The sequence below is a fragment of the Primulina eburnea genome, chromosome 1 (assembly GCF_022965805.1).
Source record: "Primulina eburnea isolate SZY01 chromosome 1, ASM2296580v1, whole genome shotgun sequence".
Lineage (NCBI taxonomy): Eukaryota > Viridiplantae > Streptophyta > Magnoliopsida > Lamiales > Gesneriaceae > Primulina > Primulina eburnea.
In genome coordinates this window covers 64,818,714-64,836,976 of record NC_133101.1, presented here as the reverse complement: position 1 = coordinate 64,836,976, position 18,263 = coordinate 64,818,714, and the positions used below count along the sequence as shown (strand labels likewise).

Here is an 18,263-nt window from a genome sequence, read left to right as displayed (position 1 = left end):
GGCAAAGGGATTAAAGATGTCAAAGCTATATGTAGTTCAGGAAAATCATTCTGAAGGAGTGAACTACGCAGGGGAAGAAAACTCAACAGAGTTGTGGCACCGACGTCTTGGTCACATAAGTGAAAAGAATCTTACACGCCTTGTGAGCAAGCAAGTTCTGCCCGGTATAAAGCAGGTTCATATGAAACAATGCACAAACTGCTTAGCCGGAAAGCAAAACAGGATATCATTCAAAAGTTCACCTCCTAGCAGAGCAGAAAAAATTCTAGATCTGGTGCACTCAGATCTATGTGGTCCGATGCCATTGTCGCTCGGAGGAGCGAGGTACTGGGTAACTTTTATCGATGATCATTCTCGGAAAATTTGGGTGTGGACACTCAAAACCAAGGACCAAGTTGCGGAAACATTCAACAATTTTCTAAACTTGGTTGAACGGCAAACATGCATTAAACTCAAATGTATTCGAACGGATAATGGAGGAGAATACATTGGATCCTTTGATGAGATATGCAAAAAGAACGGAATCAGACATCAAACAACACCACCAAAGACACCACAACTCAACGGATTAGCTGAGAGGATGAATAGAACTTTGGCAGAAAGAGTCAGAAGCATGCTCTCACATGCAAAGCTGACTAAGGAATTTTGGGGTGAGGCCATGGTTGCTGCTGCATATATATTGAATCGCTCACCTTGTGTTCCTCTCAATTATGATGTCCCAGAGCAGGTGTGGCAAGGCAAAGAAGTTTCCTATAATCATTTGCGGGTATTTGGCTGTGTTGCTTATGTTCATATACCAAAGGATGAAAGACAGAAGTTGGATGTCAAAACAAGAAAGTGCATATTTATAGGCTATGGCGAGGATCAACTTGGTTACAAGTTTTACAATACAGATCTCAAAAAGCCTATAAGAAGTCGTGATGCCATATTTCAGGAGAATGAATTCTTGGAGACTGCGGAAAAGGAGAATTCTGGATCTGAACAAGATCTGGAATGGTGGCCTTCAACGGTAAATCCACAACCGGTTGAAGATGAAGAATTGCAGAACGATCATGAAGATGATGATGAGATTCGTGTTCACAGTGAACCACCAGCAGAAAGTTCTCGTGGTACAATGACCACACGTTCTGGAAGAGAAGTGCGACCCTCAACCAGATATTCCTCAAATGAATATATCCTGCTAACTGACGGGGGAGAACCAGAGAGCTTCGAGGAAGCTATTACCAGTGAACACAAGGATAAGTGGATGGAGGCTATGCAAGAAGAAATGCAATCATTGCATGATAATGAGACGTTTGAGCTGGTGAAGTTGCCGAAAGGCAAGAAAGCTTTGAAGAATAAGTGGGTGTTCAGATTGAAGCACGAAGAACACAGTAATCAACCAAGATTCAAAGCTAGGATTGTCGTCAAAGGTTTCGGACAGAAACACGGGGTCGACTTTGACGAAATATTTTCACCTGTGGTGAAGATGACATCCATCCGAATTGTGCTAGGGTTAGCAGCTGAGCTTGATCTGGAGGTGGAACAAATGGATGTCAAGACCGCATTCCTTCATGGGGATTTGGAGGAAGAAATCTACATGGAGCAACCAGAGGGGTTTGAAGAGAAGGGGAAAGAGGACCTCATGTGCAGATTAAAGAAGAGTTTGTACGGTCTCAAGCAAGCACCAAGACAGTGGTACAAGAAGTTTGAATCGGTGATAACTCAACAGGGATTCAAGAAAACCACTGCAGACCATTGTGTGTTTGTCAAAGATACCTCTGATGATGATTTGATGGTGCTTCTACTCTATGTAGATGATATGTTGATTGTTGGCAAAGATGCTTCTGAAATCAAAGGCCTAAAGAAGCAACTAAGCAAGATTTTTTCAATGAAAGACTTGGGGCCAGCAAAAAGAATTATTGGCATGGAAATCCATCGAGACAGGTATGCCAAGAAGACCTGGTTGTCGCAGGAGAAGTATATTGAGAAGGTACTTCAGAGGTTCAACATGGACCAGGCCAAAGCGGTTGGATGTCCTCTTGCCAACCACTTCAAGTTGAACTCAAAGCAGAGTCCTATTACAGAGGATGAGGAAGAAGAAATGAAAAGTGTTCCATATGCTTCAGCTGTTGGAAGTCTGATGTATGCCATGGTATGTACTCGGCCGGATTTAGCTCATTCAGTAGGTGTAGTGAGTAGATTCCTTTCAAAACCGGGAAAGGAACATTGGGCTGCAGTAAAATGGATATTCAGATATCTACGGGGAACCTCTAAACATAGATTGAGTTTTGGAAGATCCAGACTTGAGCTTGTAGGCTACACAGATGCAGATATGGCAGGAGATGTTGACTCCCGAAAATCCACATCAGGATACCTGATTACGTTTGCAGGGGGAGCTGTGTCATGGCAGTCAAAGTTGCAAAAGTGTGTAGCATTATCAACCACTGAAGCGGAGTTCATTGCAGCAACTGAGGCATGCAAGGAAATGTTATGGATGAAAGGGTTTTTGGAGGAATTAAGGTTTGTGCAAGATCAATACAAATTGTTCTGTGACAGTCAGAGTGCAATTCATCTTGGAAAGAATCCTTCAATGCATTCAAGATCAAAGCATATCGATGTTCGTTATCATTGGATACGAGATGTATTGGAGAATAAGTTGTTGAAGCTTGAGAAGATTCACACGGATGAAAATGGATCTGATATGATGACCAAGACATTGCCGAAATGGAAGTTGGAATACTGTAGAACTGTTGCAGGTTTGATCGAATTCACAAAATGGGCTTGAGGGGGAGAATTGCTAAATAATCAAGCCACAAATATTTGAATTCAAAGCCACCTAAATTGAATTCAAAGAAACTCATTTTTGAATTATAAACACATGTGTTGATTAGTCAAAAATTATGAGGTAAGCCATGATGTTTTTATTTTTGTTTTTTCCCTAAACTTTACCTATAAATACCCACCCATTCTTCATTCCAAAATTACACCAAAAACACAAATCCTCTCATCTACAATCATAAGTGTAGAAGTGAGATAAAGGATTTAGTGTGAGATTTCTTAAGGAGTGTTTATCCTTGGAAGGAATAGGATTAGTGGAGAGAAAGTGAGTGTTAAAATCAGAGTGTTCTGAGTGAAATACTTTGTATTCTCAATTCTCTTGTCTTCTTTGTTATTAATAAAGAAGTGATCTCCTTGAGAGGTTTAGAGTGGACGTAGCCCAATCTTGGGGTGAACCACTATAAATATTGGTGTCCATCTTATTTATTGTTGATATCACTTATGATGTTCTGCTGCGATGTTACCTCGTTTATTTCCCTGATATCCCAACAAAATATTCATGGAACCACTACTAGCCGAGCTCCTCCTTTCGTCTTCTCGGGCTAAGTCTATCCTGAAGATGACCCAGAAATAGGATATTCCCCGGGGACCCGGGAATAGATATTCCTCGAGTATCACCCCTCCTTCCTTGAAATAGTATAGCTAGAGTTCTACTCCTTGTCCCAAATAACAAGGAGTAAGTTTGGGCGGGGAATTCTTTAGGGCAGCCCGCGACTACTTGTTTTTACACTTAATAAATGGGTGTGTGTATGATGTATCCTTCTCCACCGTGATTTGATATTTAACGTGAGCATCAATTTTGGAACCTTTAATTTACCGATTGAAAGTTTCCGAAGAAGAAAAAAATCTGCAATAACAGCGTGTTTCTGTATATCCAGCAGTAATAACCGCTAACGAACTCAACAACAAAATATTCTTTAATTAATATTGTTGGATTGCCAAATCAACGACAATACAATTGACAAGAGTGAATATGGATTATTGCAATATTCTTACAAATTTTTTCTTAAAATAATGTTAAAAGTACAAAAAAAATATATGTTGATAAATAGAATTTTTGTATTGAATATTTATCTTGTAATAATGGTCGTACAAATTTTGTGGTATATATAACGTACATTATCAATCATTTATTAATGAAATGTATGGAGTAATAATTATCCAAGGTTAACGATACATGGTTGCTAACTTTGTGGTAGGTTGGTCACGTTAATAGGTAGGCAGACGTGGTTGCGATAAAAACAGCATAGCAAACACGCTTGCTTTTGCAGCCTGCTTCGGTGCATGCCCTTCGCAATCGATTTCAAATGGATAGCGTTAGCATGATATTCACAAATATCTAAAATAGAAATATGTATTTGATATTGAATCAATTTAATATCACCCATCCTCCAATTACAATCATATGTTGTAAACAAACTATACATACATATATACATACATATGTGTGTGTGACGATTTCACGGCTTTTGTCGAGCTTTAATAATAATCGGTGATAGAGAGATATGTTGTTTTCCATTTCCAATCAACTTCAAGGCATGTGGTTTAATAAGATGATATTAAATGGGGATAAGTATGCCTACTTTCTAACTAAAAACCATGATCTAAAAGAAATATTATGTGTACGGTGTGGGTGGGAAGAAGCTTTTGAGGGAGGGAATAAAAGAAGGTAGTCGTACGCATGTTCTTAGCACAAAGCAATTTCAAGCACTCTAAGCCTTCAACTTTAACACTTCCCGGGCCCGATTGATGCCACACTAACTATTGCCCATTTTTTGTTGTTCTCACTTTTTCTTTAATTATTTCACGTAAATAAATAAAATCGTGGGCCCACCTAGGAATCAGGCTGGAAAAGGGTTGGGTTGGCCAAGGTTTTTACCCGAATTTAGCCCGATTCAGGGCCTAATCAGCAACACGAAACATATAAAATTCAAAATAGAATTGAATATATTATCTCGGAACAAATTTTATCGGATATGGTGAAAACAATTGTTAGCTTTTCTGAATTCAGAATAATCGGCCCTCATTTCCTCCAATTGCTGCAACTGTTTTATTTTCAACATGTTTTTTTTAGCTGGCGTAAAGTTTGTTATAATTGATTTTCGAAGTCGAAATTTTGAGACATCGATGGTATTTTAAGATTTTTGTTACTGATTCCTAAACACACACATATTAGTCGCAAATCCATCTGCTAGATTTTCAAGTCTATCCATGTTGGATACTTCAATGAATCTTTTCCATTTTTTAAGAAGAATTTCACGAGAGCCTCATCCCACAATTTACGGCATCCCAAGAGGGCTTTTGCTTCAGACAACAAACAAATTATTGATGTGCAAGGAAAGAAAAAAAATGATAAAAATTTATATGTAGAAATAGATAAGATTTCTATAATCTAGCTGGCTGCATAACATGAGTTGTCACACTAAGCCAGATGCCCCCATGTTTTGGAGGGTCTTCACCTTTTCTAATACTTTCTTTCTCTAGACTTTTCTTAGGGCATCTTCAGATTTCACTTGTTTTTTTTTTTTAAAAAAGATTTCACTTGTTTTTGTTTCTTGGGGAAGTGACGAGCTTGTCGAAGAGCAAAGTTAAAATGATGTCATAACGACCAAAGTGGAAACATAATTACCGCAAATCATGCCACTTTTGTGCAAGTGTGAATCCCAAGCCCATCTTATCGGATTGGGAAAAAAAATAATAATAGTGACGATAATTTCCTGAGAATCCGATACTCGATCCAAATGAAAGATGATATGAAGTAAATTTTTTACTCGATTAAATAAATGTGTATTCGAGTTTGAGTATTTTTAAAGATGAGTGAACACAACAACATCAATTTATCATATATTTAATTTGAAATAGAATTTAAAATAATTTCTTTGTTGATGAGTGTGCCGTCCATTCACAATAATTTTAGCAAATGAAGGCGTTCAATGTGTTCAAAAGAGGCGCAAACAAAATGCTGGTCTGATTTTCAAAATGTAAACAATATAAAATCCTAAATTTAAGTCGAATGTCACACCGTGGAATAAATTGCAATCCCTCTTCGACATATGCAACCAAAATTAATTCACATGCGGTATGAAATAGACAGAGAGACAGGCTATGACACTTCAACATCACGACAAAAAGATCTCATGCATGAAATTGACATCTCTGCACATATATTGCAATGAAGCGAAAAATAGTGACTAACCTATGAATGATATATATACATCAACAACAATTTACATTGTAAAACCTATTAAAAAGATGTGTATGCTTTTGGTTAAAATACAATGAATTTACAAAATATCTAAAATTGCGACGAAACCATTCAAATAGTGAAGCATTTTCCAAACCATTGATGTATCCACGGTTTAATAAACTTGACAATTAAAAACATTGCAACGAGAGACAAAAATAGATTTAGGTATTTGTGATTGTTCAATTTTAATTTAGAATTTGAGCTTTGAAATTTGTCGATTCTAATTTTAACCTAAGATTTTTTAAAATAATTGAAAAATAAAAGAAATCATAATTTTATTTTATCTTAATAAATTTTTTATAAATAAAAAATTGTCAATAAACAAAGAAATTTTATTTAAGGGAGCAATTAATATGAACGACAACGGCCCAATCATTGAATTTGTGCCCAATAAGCCCATTATATATATAATTTTGTTCATCATATAATTTGCCCAATAAGCCCACTATATTAATTCGCAAATTAAATAGAATAATGATCAAAATTTGTGTGAGACGGAGTCAAGAGTCATATTTTGTGAGACATATATCATATTTGGGTCATCCATGAAAAATATTATTTTTTATGCTAAGAGAGTTACTTGTTATTGTGAATATCGGTAGGGTTGATCCATCTCAAGATTCATGAGACTGTTTCACAAAAGACCTACTTAGAATAAAAAGATCAATGAATTAAAATCTAAGTATATGTATATTGATGGTTTTTTAATGAACAAAAATTTAAAAATGACCACCCATCTTATTTATTATAGATATAAAATAATTTTAAAATATATATTTTTTATTTTTATTTTAAAAAAAGTAAAGGCCAACCCCGACTTCTTATGTTTTGTTAAAAGACAAAAATTTGTGTGAGACGGTCTCACGGGTCGTATTTGTTAGACGAATCTCTTATTTGGGTCACCCATGAAAAAATATTATTTTTTATGCTAAAAGTATAATATGAGTAAGATTGAAGTATCTCACAGATTATGATATGTGTGACGATGATATAACATGAGACTCACTAATATTAAAATTGGATTAGAAAGCACGCGAAAGTGTAGCCCCAAAATCAAGAGCCGTTGTCCAAAAGAGAAAAGACACGCGTCCCTTATCCATTGGGTGACATTGCGTCACCTCCATTTCCCCATTGTTACACATCTCCACTTGCCTTACGCACCTGAATAGTCACGCGATTACTCAGCCATGCCCACAAGATCGCCGTTTGACATTCTCACGATCCCCCAGAACGATGACAATTTGTCCGCCGCGATCTTCTCGTCTGAACAGAATGACACCGCCTCTTCCCCCTCTCGCAGGAAGAAGAAGAAGAAGAGGAATAGGAAAGGAAAAACGACCTCCGAGGTTTCATCCGTGGTTTCAGAAAATTCTGTAACCAACGGTGAAATTAAGAACTATAGCTGTACGGTGAGTAGTATGGTTACAGAGGAGGTTGAGAGTGAGGCGAATTGCGTGATGCGTGAAGTTACAGCGCAGTTCCGGGAATTGAGGCAGAGGAATGTGAGTAGTGTGATCAATGGAGGTGAAACTATGATCTCGTTGGCGACTGAGGAGAGTGGTAGTGGTAGAAAGGAAGACAATGCGGTGGAAGGAGTTGAGGAGAAGGAGGCAGTTGGGAGTGAAATCAAATCGGATCAATGGATGCATTTGAAGGGTGGGAAATTGCAGAAGGAGGTGTCATTGGATTGGAAGAAATTGATAGCTGAAGATTCCAATTGTGAGTCCATCTTCTTTAAGTGTTTGTTGATTCTGGTATCCCTTTTTGGATGCGGAAAATTCTATCCGAAAGTCCGGCTGTTATTTTTCTTGATGGAATGAGTTAATAGATGGGGACTGGGGAGTTTATGAGAGTAGCTAATGGATAAATGCAAATTGGCTAAAAAAAACCTAACCCTCTGATAAAATATACTGATATTTTGGCATGGGCTAGGAAAATGAAGAGGAATGCTTGAGTGGGAAGTCCAGTTTTACGGTGGTTAATTACTGTTTTTTGTGCAGTCCGTCGTTGTGAAAAGCTTAGGAATTTGGAGTCTCTGTCATAGAATTATTGTTAGTCCTTGATGCGGAATACAGGCTATCTGGATCGAATTTGATAATGATTTTGAATGGGATGCATGTGATTTGTGGTTCCTAAACACACTGGCACTGACATGAGGTTTTATCCATCTTGGAATATCCATTATTAAAGTGATAAAATGAAGCAAGAAAACTGAATCGCATAATTTAGGTTTTTGCATAATTGTTATCTTTACTCGCATTAACTTATGTTACTGGGACTTAAAAATGGAGTTATGAAGTGATCCTTGAATGATTCTTTATGAAACTTACTTGCTAACGAGACAATTGCGTGTTTCATCCCATTCCTTACGGGATTTTTCATTTATCCCTTGCTTTTAGGCGTGTTTCACAGTTCATCCGATGATATCACATTTGGCCTCATATTTTAATTTTTTATAGCATTTTGTTCTGTTGCACGGGAAATTGTGATGTAAATTTGCATGGAAATGGAGGTGAAGTTTGATACACTGCTTGGGAAGGGGACCAAAAGTGATGTCAACTCAAAAGATCAGTAAGAAATGTATAGAAAAACCACAAGTTTGGGATGAAAAAAGTGCAATTTTCCTTCTAACTGTATCCTTTGTGTTGTCTGTAGTTTTTTGTCATCCAACTTTGGGCACTTTTAAGTTCTGTATGTTGTGAGAAGACTTCTAGCTACCCTGGAGAAATAATCTAAGATTTATGTCATGAGTTTATCACTGTATTTTAGCTGATACTTAAAATAATGAATTGTTTCATGATGAACTCCGATTTTTTTACGCAATGTTGTGCGGTAGTTAATGGTTCTGTTTATAACTAAAGAGTGATGTTTCCTGGACGCTGTAGTTTTATATTGTGATGTCGATTTGAGTATTTCTCCTTTTTTTGTGCTTATTTTCATTCTTTACATTTAGTTCCTACATGATTGACAAGTTGTCCATTGTCTTTGCTGGTGAGGTAGAATACATTTTCAAAATGACATGCTTTATGTTTTCTCTTTCATTTTCTTTTCCCCCCCTTTTTTTTCTGTCCACTTATCCAAGGCATTACAATTTCCTATCAGTCACATTACATTTGGAGAAGTCACCGATGAAATATTTTATGGAAGAAATGAATGCTGGAAATTCCTTAAGAAGCACCACCACAATTAGCAATGATAAAGAACGAGAAAGAGTATATGATACTATTTTCCGTTTGCCATGGCGTTGTGAACTGGTAAAGTTGTCTGATTTCATCCTCAAGCACTACCACACTTGTCCTTAAGCATGGACTCGTTTTCTAAATTTCTGTTTGCAAGTGAATGGTTTTCTTGTTGATAGTAGTCTTGTGGATTTAAGCCTTGAGTCATTTTTATCACTTTCCCATCAGTTATTGTCTGGAACTTGAAATTTTACGAAATCAGGACATGTTATTTTTCTCCTTATACATGTCGTCATCAAAAATATTTTTGTTTTCTTTGCAGCTTATCAATATTGGTTTCTTTGTGTGCTTTGACTCATTTCTTTCGCTCTTAACCATCATGCCAACAAGGATTGTTATAACAATTTGGAGGCGTCTTAAAACCAGGTCAGTGCCATCTCTCACAAACAATGCCTTTTGAGTGATGTGATAGGTTATGTGACATCAAATTTTAACAATAGATTCCACTAAATATCATCTTTTAAGTTAGGACATTTAAAGAACTTGGGCAATTTGGCTGCACCCATGCAATCATGTGGCACATGCATACGAGTATGTTTGGTTGTGTTCTTATCAAAGCGTGGCAGCTTCAGCTCGTGATATTCAGTTGGTCTAATTGCAATAATCTGATCCAAAGCTAGTTTGCTAGGAAGACTGCCAAGGTAGATTTAGACTACAGTTCATGTTTGGGACATTTGGTGTATCAGAGTCTACAGTGTTTTTTTACGAGGATTTATTTTCTTAGCATATAATCAGTTATGTTCTGATGTTCTCCTGGTATTGCTTACTAGATTTCAAATTTGGATGCCATGAATTTGTTTTGTCATAAACATCATTCACTTATTTTTCTCAAGGGACCTTATAGGTTTAGTATAATTTAATCATGCTTGTGGCAGGCAGTTTGAGAGGGCTTCATCAGCGGAGCTGTCTGATTTTGGCTGCTTTGTTGTCCTGGTCACTGGAGTCACTCTATTACAACAAGCAGGTTTTGTAAGGATAGTAAATCTGTAAAAGTTTTCCAAGTGTTTCGAGAATTTCATTATGAATTACACTATGTTGATGATATATTGTTCTTTAACATTTTGCCCAGATATCAGCTTGATATATCACATGATTCGTGGTCAAGGAATTATTAAACTCTACGTAGTCTACAATGTTTTGGAGGTAAGCGGATTAACTAAGGCAAGCATGATATGTTAAGGAAGTTTTATTATTTGTACAAGCATACTCATGATGTTCAGAACAGTTTTGAACTGTCTTTGGTTTGAATGTAATTAATAATACATGCTATTAGATGTGGGTACTTGAAGCATCAAACGAACTTTAGATGTCTTGTCGCCTGTGGACAGATGTGATAAATTTTATTTATTTCCAAAACAATTTCCTGGATTTGACCACTGATTATCTCTTGTATTCATGCCATTAAAAGATAAAACCGCGCCCGCACTCCTGAAACCTTGAAACAAAAAACAAATAACTTTAATTGTAAAATGTTTAGAGTATTTCTTTGAAGTTCAAATGCCTGAAGAAATTATTCTGAGGGAAAGTCATGATCACTCGATACAGTTACTTGGCAGTCATGAATTATGATGGCTTCATTCATACTGCTATTTGGTGTGCTATAGTTGACCACCAAATTAATTCCTACTCTTTTAAATAAAATGAGTGTAATGATGAGTAGGGTCGAATCTACAGAGAACGGTAGATTTATTTCTTTTGATAATAAAAATAAAAAAGGGGGGATTTGTTTTGATAATTACTAAATAAAATAACCAATGCTAAAATTACCAAGCAAGAAAAATATTGAATTTAGAAATGAAAATTAATCGACGAGAATAAAGTGAAGAATTTAATACGAGAAAATACTGATTCAAAGGGATTTTACTATTTAATTATCTCGCTGCTCATCGGTTAACCGATCATTTATTCATGTTATTCGAAGCAATTAACCTTAGAATAATAGGGATAACCGCTAAAATTCTTGTGTTTTCCTAAATTAATCGACCGAACCAAGCATCCAGTCAAAACTTATCAATAATCAACTGGGCACGATAGTGTTTCATATTAATTAACGATAGCATTTTATTTTCGTGAAAACAGTTAATCCTAAAATTCAACAACCGAGATAGCTGCAATTGATAGATCGAGTTCCGTCGATTTATTTAGATTACACATGTTACGATAGCACAACACATCTAACCTATTGCTACTCACGTATCAATTGTTCCTGACAATTATGGATCACTGAATTTATGAATGCATTAAAAAATCATACATCAAATTAAATTGTCAGATTAATTGACGTATAACATTCATATAATTAAATCATAAATCAACGAATATTTGAGCAAACAATAAATTAAAGTGCAAAAACCTCACAGTGATAAAATTAAACATTATACTATCCCTTGAATCAGACTAAGAAAATTAGCCTAACATAATTTGATCTACAATCTTCATGAAAATTAAATAAAATAGATAAGAAAGAGTGCAAACTAATTAAGAGATGAAGAAAATTCCAGCGCCTCCTAGCTGCGTTACGTGAGATTGGAAATTGGTTGGAGAGATCTTTTTTTCTTGTGCTGCGGCTCTCTTGTTCTTGAGTAGTAGGCTTTTGGGAATATTAAGCTAAAAAGCCCACTAATCTTTTATTAACTCTAAATCTTAAATATAAAATAATAGATAATATTTTATCTAGATCTTCCCTCTTTGTCATTTTTGGCAGCTGAAATATCGTCACAAGGTGTGGCCACGTCTTATTCCACGACTTCTTCTGGTTTGGTCATTCACTTTCAAACTCAATCTTGGAAACTTCAAATGTGATAAACATCACCTTTTTAACTCAAATTTGCTCCAAGACCGCGAAAGTTCCTCCTACATTAAAATTACACAAAAATGTATCAATTAAACATATCGGAGGTTGGAATAATAGAAAATATTAAAATAAAAATACTAACTATTATGACCCTATCACTATTCACAGTTATCATGTAAACAATTCCATATGATTCATGTGTTGAAGTTACTTGACAATCAAAATGGCCACGTCCTAGTTGCTATTCACTTTAATTTAGAGATTCCGTCATAGGTTATTTGTTGACATCCATGGTTATAGTTTGTATTATTCCGGGTTTCCTATGACATATACAATTTGTTTAATATTGCCCTTCCATTGTCAGATATTTGATAAATTATGTCAAAGTTTTGTTGGAGATGTGATGCAAGCTCTATTCAATTCAGCGGATGGACTTGCAAACTGTTCACAAGAAAACATGCGATTCTGGCTGCGGAGATTTATTTTGGACGAAGCATTGGCAGTCGTTTCTTCAAATATCCTTGTCATCATAATAATTTTATTTACCTTTTGTTATTTTTTTTCTTTCTATTGTCATATCTTTCATCGATGTAGTTCCTTAACTCCCCATACTAGTTCATTCATTTATCTTATTAGCTCAGGCAGTTACGTTGTCAACATGTATAGTTGCTCACAACAATGCTTTATTTGCTATGCTTGTATCTAACAATTTTGCGGAGATTAAAAGCAATGTATTCAAACGTTATAGCAAGGATAATCTTCACAGTATGGTATACTTTGGTGAGTGTTGTTTTTCAATTTCTTTCTAAAATGCTTAGAAATAATAATATGCTTGGTTTAACTAATTTTTCTTTCCAATGTGATATACATTTTGCACTTCTATTGTCTCAATCAAAATATTAGAACGGATGTTGAACTGGAACAATACTCGTTATTATTCATTTGTCCATGGAACGCCAATAAAAGTTAGAATAAGCTTATGATATTTTCGGAAAATATATTGATTGTTTTTTTCTTACTTGTTGAAGTATTAAATTCAATTTCTTTCTAAAATGCTTAGAAATTAAAATATGCTTGGTTTAACTAGTTTTTCTTTCTAATTTGATATACATTTTGCACTTCTATTGTCTCAATCAGAATATTTGTTCGGATGTTGAACTGGAATAATACTCATTATCATTCTTTTGTTCATGGAACGCCAATAAAAGTTAGAATAAATGTAGCGTTTTTACACGCGTCACTACTAAACAAATTAATAAACATGCAATATTAAACTTAATAACAACAATTAAAGAGCGAAAATCAAATACTTAATCATCTTACAACCGAAACGAAACAAGAACAATAACATCAGTCTTAAACACTAATACAACTATATCGAAAACATAATTCTGAATGGGAAACAATAAACCACATAAAACATCCACTAGATCACCACCGAAAACCCAACTGCTTTAGCCTCTGTCCTGGCCGTCTGAACCGTCTAACCTAAGACATGCCCCGTGGAATAGGGTGTCCAAGATGAAAACAAGGACGTGAGCGACAATCGCCCAATACGAGAATGTACGAGTATACAAACCGATATGATACATGCGGAATGCAATATGCTCGAATACCAAGGATCAAGTCAATAATCTAATGCTCAGTCTAGAGGCGCCTGAATGTGTAGTCTCTGATCTGCCCTAGGCATGTTTTGGCTCCCACATTCATCGTCAAGACGTGGACCTACAATGTCCAGCTCATTAGAGCCCGTGGGTCCCGTCGGACACTGTAGCTCTCGATGCCCCATTGTCCACAATACAGAATAAGGCTGAGCGGCCCAACAAACTATGTATATCTCAAAAGATATCAGGCTCAACATGATATGTCATGCATAATATGCCAAAGCAGTAAAATATGTATCATGCAATAGATAAATATGCAGCATATAAGTTCAACATGATATGTCATGCATAATATGCCAAAGCAGTAAAATATGTATCATGCAATAGATAAATATGCAGCATATAAGTGTGTATACTACGCTTGGATATCTCTGTCAGTACATCGCGTACCTCACTAAAACAATTTGACAGAAAGCTCTGAACCGAGACAATACCAACATAATGAAATCACTATCAAACAAGATCCTGAATTATCAAACATACTACAAGGTTTTCCTGATGATCCTTAAATCACTATTTAAGGCTTTAGGGTTATACCTGCGTCCGTCGTCAGCCTGCTGATGATGTCTCGATCTCAGTTCACCGACCCCTCCTCGAGTCGACACTAGCTCCGAACTTCCCGAAACCAAATTACCCTAGAAACTGACTAAAAAACCTAAGGTATATGGCTAGAATTCTCTATGAAGAATGCGGTGTATGAAACAAAGAAATCAGCTTCCATTTATAGGCTGTATCCGGACTAGTTCAAAAAATCTGAATCAATCTTATCTATCATGTGTCAGAATCTCATTTGTCTAGTTAGATTTATCGGGATAATATAATCTGAAGTAGATCGGGTTGTCCATTTTAAATTCGGTGGATCCCAACATATTGATCCCGGATTATCAATTTCTTAATAATACTTAATTAACAACTATTCTTTTAGTGTAACGACCATGAGCTATCCCGATTTTGAGCTCCCTCGAGTGCCTTTTCCCGTCTTGGGTTCCACCGAGGTCTTTTACCTCACAGGCTTTCTCATGCGCAATTACTCATAGGACTCTGCACACCAGGTTGGTGGAGTGGCACCTCCCCAAGTCTCGAACCCATGACATCCTCTATGCACTTATGCTAGGAGGTCATGGGTTCGAGACTTGGGGAGGTACTACTCCACCAACCTGGTGTGGAGAGTCCTATTAGTAATGGCGCATGAGAAAGGCTGTGAGGGAAAAGGCCCCGGTGGAAACCCAAGACGGGAAAAGGCCCCGAAGGAGCCCAAGATCGGGATAGCCCATAGTCGTTACAATAAGCCTATGATATGGAAAATATTGTGATTGTTTTTTTCTTACTTGTTGAAGTATTAATTCAATTTCTTTCTAAAATGCTTAGAAATTCTAATATGCTTGATTTAACTAGTTTTTCTTTCCAATTTGATATACATTTTGCACTTCTATTGTCTCAATCAGAATATTATTACGGATGTTGAACTGGAATAATGCTCATTATTATTCATTTGTTCATGGAACACCAATAAAAGTTAGAATAAGCCTATGATATGGAAAATATCATGATTGTTTTCTTCTTACTTGTTGAAGTATTAATTTTATGTCTAATACTCATCCTGTTCTTTGATTGGTCAACCAGATTCGATTGAGCGGTTCCACATTTCAGCATTTATATTATTTGTTTTAGCTCAAAATATACTCGAAGCAGAGGGTCCTTGGTTTGAAAGTTTTATCAGTGTAAGTCACAAGTTGCGAGCATTTTACATATTGATAATCTAGTATGATAAAAATGAAAATTATGCGATTAGTTACTTCTTGAATATTTTTTCTGAATCATGCAGAATGCGCTAGTGGTTTACTTTTGTGAAGTGATTATTGATGTAATAAAACACTCATTCATCGCTAAATTCAATGACATAAAGCCCATTGCATTCTCGGAATTTTTGGAGGATCTCTGCAAACAGGTACCTTCTTTCTATAACAAAGGCAATATATATTTTCCATCGATCATATCGGGTTGCCTTCACCTGCTACTCATGATAATATTATGATGAAGATTTACTATATGACACATTTTTCATTTATGTGCTTTGTTCTTTTGTTAGACATTAAATATTCAGACTGAAAGTGCGAAGACGAACCTAACTTTTGTTCCTTTGGCACCAGCTTGTGTGGTAAGTATAACTACGATCTCATTAAAAATTTATCTCCTCTTATTTCTGTTGGATGTTGTTATGGACCCAATTATACCTGGCCTCGACCAAATGGGTCAGCAGAGGTCCAAACCTCTTATATTTCGAAATAACCGGAAGAATCTAGATGATGAGAGAGGGATTAAATAGAGGAGTTTGTTAGGAGAGATTCATTCACGTTTTTACTGTTAGTGATTAGTGAGTTACTAGCTTGAGCTAGGGTATTTGGCAAAGGATTTAATCCTTTGGCTAAGTGTTTATTGCAAGAACTTTTATTTTGATGCTATTGAAAATTTAGTTCCCAACAGATGCAACATGTCAAACTCATCGGGTTCCATTTGGTGAATATTCATTAGCAGAAAAATTGACAAGGTTTGGATTTTCTGTTCGACTTGTTTCCTAGTGACACATGTTTATCAGTTATGTGTAAAAAGAGAGACTTCACCAGATTATTCCTCCATCATCATCCCCATACCAACCCTCGTTTGCAGAATCTTAATCATACAATGCTCCATAATCAGCCACCAATGTGGAAATCTTGCCACCACATAATGCGTCCAAATGAATATTACCAAATAAGAAATGGTTAGTTTCATGAATGTGTAGCATTCCCTTGAACAATCAAATTATTCTTCATGCCTTAGAAAATGACTCCATGCCCGATTGAACAACTGAAGATGACACCTAAAACAACTTCGAAGATGGGGTTGGTGGTGGTAAAGAATTTGATGGCAAACAATGTGAAGCTATGGTGTTATCTGCAGACAAGAGGGAAATATGGCCCGCTTGAGAGGCATTTTAGGTGAATAGTATGTCTGTGGCTCCATGAACGAAATTGTGTGATGGTTTCGGAGAAGGTAGCTCTACAATCGTGAACACGGTGGTGACTAAAGCAGCGGCAGGAAGAGTGGATTCTATGGTGTTGGCGGATGACGAGGGTTGCATGATTGTATTGGAGATGGTAGAACAGTGGTTGAATTTGTGATCGAGGTTATGGCATTGGTGGTGTGAGCAGGATGGTGTGGTGGTTGTATCAGAGGATGTGTTTTGCAGAAAATCTAGCGTCTCTTCCTTTACTCATAAACACGTGCCAATGGTTAATATGTGGAACTGGAAATTGGAACAGGCTCACGGAACAGAAAATCTAACCGGAATTGATAGACTCGGGAGCGAATTTCCAATAGCTCAGCTGCTAAATTTACAGTTAGTTTTGCTTTTCACTATTGTTGATAATGATTGTGATGCTCTGTTTTTTGGAATGAAAAAATTCTTCTTTTGAGCATGATAAGTTGAGGAAGGAACAGAGAAAACATAAAACAAAGTAAATACGTGGTTGGCCTGTAAGTCCTATCCACTGTTATAACCTGAAGGCTATAAAAAATCTTATAATTCCTCAGTTTTTTATCACAATCAATAAATGGGAAAATATACTCCGGAGTCCGGATAAGTAGTCAAGGTAATATTGCATCTTATGTTTATCACATATTTGCACGATAGTGATAATATCTAATCTGATTTTTGCTATCCTAACAGTGAATTATGTTTATGCCCAGGTTATTCGTGTTTTGAGGCCGGTTTACGCAGCCCATCTCCCATATAATCCCCTTCCATGGAGAATTTTTTGGATTTTTTTACTGTTTTCCATGACTCTGGTGATGCTAGTTAGTCTGAAGTTAATGATTGGAATGGGCCTTCAGAAACATGCTAAGTGGTACGTTAAAAGATGCCAAAAAAGGAAACTTCATTCTGACTAAGTTTTTTTCCATCAACACCATGAAGGGCAGCTTGAGCTTTGCCGTGATAGATTTACACTCACTGGTCTGCATCAAGATAACTGGCATGCCAAGATTGTTTATAATCATTGGTTCAAACACGAAACTCGGTTTCAAATGTTTACACCGGAGATTTCTTTTGCTGTATGTATGGATCAGTACACCCTCCAATTTTGTATTATAATTACATCATGGTACAGAAGTTGATTGTGGTTTCTGCTTGATGCCACTTGAAGAGGATGTTGATAGCAATGAAATATTGAGAAATTTTAGTAGAGTTGCAAAGAACTCTTCAATACGAATTTTTCTTTTAAAAAGTTGCGTGATCAGTCTCAACGTGGTTGAATTGCGTGGGTTTGTCCTATTGATCTGTACTCTACTTAGAGTAGAGCAAAAGGAAATAACTTATTAAGATCTTTACTGTTTAATTTCGAGAATATGTAGAGTTGCATTTCTAAGATATAGAAGACCTGTCAGCTCGGAAGGGTAACTTGAAAGTCGACCAGCTCGGAGCGATCAAGGTAATTGTTCCATGACTGATTAACTACTGA

General features: G+C 36.2%; 1 protein-coding gene across 1 annotated transcript; it reads left to right on the top strand.

The window, feature by feature from the left end:
• The first annotated feature begins 7,125 nt into the window (after window positions 1-7,125).
• LOC140842151 (protein POLLEN DEFECTIVE IN GUIDANCE 1-like) lies at window positions 7,126-18,104 on the top strand. The gene is made up of 11 exons (XM_073209963.1): window positions 7,126-7,786; window positions 9,170-9,321; window positions 9,569-9,672; window positions 10,182-10,270; window positions 10,376-10,449; window positions 12,465-12,615; window positions 12,713-12,880; window positions 15,388-15,485; window positions 15,590-15,712; window positions 15,854-15,922; window positions 17,494-18,104. Exons 1-11 carry the CDS (start codon window positions 7,255-7,257, stop codon window positions 17,692-17,694), a joined length of 1,761 nt encoding a protein of 586 aa, XP_073066064.1. The 5' UTR covers window positions 7,126-7,254; the 3' UTR covers window positions 17,695-18,104.
• The last annotated feature ends 159 nt before the right edge of the window (window positions 18,105-18,263 follow it).

Excerpts from the sequence above, each read along its gene's own strand:
- LOC140842151 (XM_073209963.1), top strand. The coding sequence starts at position 7,255 with ATGCCCACAAGATCGCCGTTTGACATTCTCACGATCCCCCAGAACGAT. Across the intron at positions 10,450-12,464 it reads TAGTCTACAATGTTTTGGAG|ATATTTGATAAATTATGTCA; the intron begins GTAAGCGGATTA and ends TTCCATTGTCAG. Across the intron at positions 12,616-12,712 it reads ATTGGCAGTCGTTTCTTCAA|TAGTTCATTCATTTATCTTA; the intron begins ATATCCTTGTCA and ends AACTCCCCATAC.